The sequence below is a fragment of the Malaya genurostris genome, chromosome 2 (genome assembly GCF_030247185.1).
Source record: "Malaya genurostris strain Urasoe2022 chromosome 2, Malgen_1.1, whole genome shotgun sequence".
NCBI lineage: Eukaryota > Metazoa > Arthropoda > Insecta > Diptera > Culicidae > Malaya > Malaya genurostris.
Window position 1 is genome coordinate 314,869,315 of NC_080571.1, and position 2,822 is coordinate 314,872,136.

General features: G+C 43.6%; 1 protein-coding gene across 1 annotated transcript; it reads left to right on the forward strand.

Moving 5' to 3' along the window:
* The first annotated feature begins 449 nt into the window (after positions 1-449).
* On the forward strand, positions 450-2,568 carry LOC131427549 (tektin-B1). Its single transcript, XM_058590837.1, has 3 exons — positions 450-1,192; positions 1,257-1,479; positions 1,540-2,568. The coding sequence occupies exons 1-3, from the start codon at positions 549-551 to the stop codon at positions 1,960-1,962; spliced, it is 1,290 nt and encodes a 429-aa protein (XP_058446820.1). The 5' UTR covers positions 450-548; the 3' UTR covers positions 1,963-2,568.
* The last annotated feature ends 254 nt before the right edge of the window (positions 2,569-2,822 follow it).

Genomic DNA, 2,822 nt, shown 5'->3' on the forward strand with positions numbered 1-2,822 from the left:
TAAGTTGATGTTCATGCCTATTCATTCGAAGATGCTCACTACCAACAGCGAAGACAACGAAGCAACTGGACTACTTGGCACCTGAAACTGAGCAAGCAAAACTGCAAATGACTCGGTACGATTATTCAATTGACGATAAATTCTTGGAGCTGACAGTCAGTGACCATAAATTTCATTGCCATCTTAAATTATTCGATTGGAAATAAAATTTTACCGCACTGATACATTGTCAGCATATCTTATGGGTTACCGAGTCAGAACAGATAAATACATTTTTTTAAACATTGTAGCTTTAAGTAACCAAACAAACTCGAGTACAAAACGAAAACGCGGTCACATTCACGCTAGCGGTAGTCGCACACATAAGTTATATCACTAACAACATAAAAAAACGAACTAGCAGGCGTCCCGTTTCCAGGACTTTTGCCTGGCAACCGCGTTTCTATCCTTTCTATCAACAAAACACAGCCAATAATTTTCAGGGAACTGTTTACTGCTGTTCAGTTTTACTGGGACTATCGGTTCGCCAGGAGGGACACCACAGTGAGATGTCGGATCGTGCGGTCGCTACATTTGAGAAACCACTTCAGCATCTCAGTCTTCCGGACTGGCACAGCAGATTGAACCAGTTGAAAAATACGGCATATAGCAAACGGTCGGATGCGTTCGACTTGCGCCACGATGCCCGGAATCTTCGGAATGAAACCCGGATTCAGAGCTATTGGGATACTTACCATAACAATGACAAGATTTCCGATCGGGTTGCGGAACTGGACCGCTGGCGGCAGACGATGCGGATCCTGCTGAAGCGGGTGGATACCGAGATTGGTGCTTTAAAGGAGGAAAAATGCTGCACCGAGCGTGAACTGGATGCACTGATTACACCACTGACGGTGGTTACGGAAAGTATCAGCATGAGGGACTGCCGTTTGGGGTCGGAATTGACCTACGATGAAGGTGATACGGAACTGAAGAATGAACTGTGCATCGTCGAGAACAATCAACGTCTGCTGCGAGATCAGAACCAAGGAGCCTGGGAGCAGTTGAACCGACTGCAGGAGGTTAAATTTAAGTTGGAACTGGATCTAAATGACAAGGATGAAGCTCAGGCCATCGACCAGCAGCAGCTGGAAGTTGACCAACATTGTGCTAATGTAACTTTCAAAACCGATTCGACTAGAGTACCGAAGGGGTATGGGTTCGGAATTGATTCTGCTTTGGGAAGGCTAATATTTTTACCATTTTTTTTTTTGCAGTTCGTGCACTTACAGTAATTGGTTGGAATACTGCGAAGAGTTGGTTTCGTTCACGGAGAAGACTTTGGCGGATTCCGCAGCGGTACGAGAGTCACTCTTTGCAACCCGTGAAAAAGCTAAAAATATTTTGAAGGCTCAACAGGATCGAACGAGTCACACACTTCGTAAAAGAATTTTCGAAACACAACGTGCTCGTAATGAACTTGAGTATCAACAGGGAAAGGTAAGTTTCCAAGTCGCATAGCACTGATGTTCGTTATCATACGATGTTTCATCCAAATAGATGAAAGAGGAAATGGACAAATGTTCGGTCGAAATAGAAACTCTGGAACGAGCCTGCAGTGACAAACAGGAAGCTCTGAAAGTGGTCGAAACGCGTCTTGAGAATCGTACTCAACGGTCCGGTATGGAACTTTGCATCGATGAATCCTATCACGGTCTCTGCGATGAGGTGCACAAACTTCGTGACACCATCAAAATTGTCCGGGAAAAAATCAACGCCACCAAAACGATGTACAACTGTTTGCACGAACTGGCCAAAAACGTAGACCAGGATCTCGAAAACAAGCAACATTCGCTCATGACCGACATACGTTCGGTGGATCTCCGTGCCCGTCTCAATACCGGAGAATTCGGGGGAAAGTCAACCCAAACCGACCGAAACATTCACCTCTCGCGGTTGGAGGATGAAATTCCGAAAGCGTAAATCAACACCTGATCTTCACTCGATCCGACCGGGTCAATGTGTTTAATCGCGTGTTTCGATTTTAACATCACTCTAGTTTTTCACACTTTCGAGATTGCATGCAGCGGCAAGCTGCAAGCAAAAAAAAAAAAAAATAAAACAAACATCAACCGACAGGTTCACGTGCACTTTTCGCATGCCACACGTCACACGGCTTTTACTCCGGCACTTGTTTGTACGCTCTGGCCAACAAATTTGCGGAGGTCGATGTAAACCAAGTGGAGTTGTGTATGCGAGTCGCCCCAAAACAACAGCGAAAAAAATACGAACCCGAAAACCTGATTTATATTGATTTGGACATTGAGCACAACATAAATATTCAATCTAGGTACATATCCAAGCGAGGTGTGAATTTGAAATAAATTACTAGTTTTCAATCAGAATCGATCGTGTTCTGCTTTCTACGTTGCTAGCACGGTGTCAGTCATCCTGAAAAAAAAGGAACCGTACGGAGAACAGGCGCACAAATGTACTGAGAAAAAAAATGGTGCAGGAAACGATATTCATTCGATTAGTCATTCATTAATTAATCATTAGCTGGGGGCTGCACTCAGCCATGCAACGAAGATCAACTTTCAGTAGAATTCAGTTCGTTAGGTTAAATGTATTGTTTTCGGATCCTGTCTAGCTAACCTGAATGTATAATCTAAATATTCGTGAAATTGATAAATTAGACAAGTTTTCGATTGACAGGATAATAACTCTTTCTCTCCCCCCATCCGAACTAGAGCCGAATAAATCAATTCATAGAATCGGATGCCGCCGGTCAAATCTACAAGTTATATGTGTTCCCAATCAATCAAAATGCTCCTTAGGTAGAA

What these genes read in the sequence shown, in the direction of transcription:
- LOC131427549 (XM_058590837.1), top strand. Translation starts at nt 549, where the DNA reads ATGTCGGATCGTGCGGTCGCTACATTTGAGAAACCACTTCAGCATCTC. An exon ending in TCGACTAGAGTACCGAAGGG is followed by an intron (nt 1,193 to 1,256) that starts GTATGGGTTCGG and finishes TTTTTTTTGCAG; the next exon opens with TTCGTGCACTTACAGTAATT. An exon ending in TTGAGTATCAACAGGGAAAG is followed by an intron (nt 1,480 to 1,539) that starts GTAAGTTTCCAA and finishes TCATCCAAATAG; the next exon opens with ATGAAAGAGGAAATGGACAA.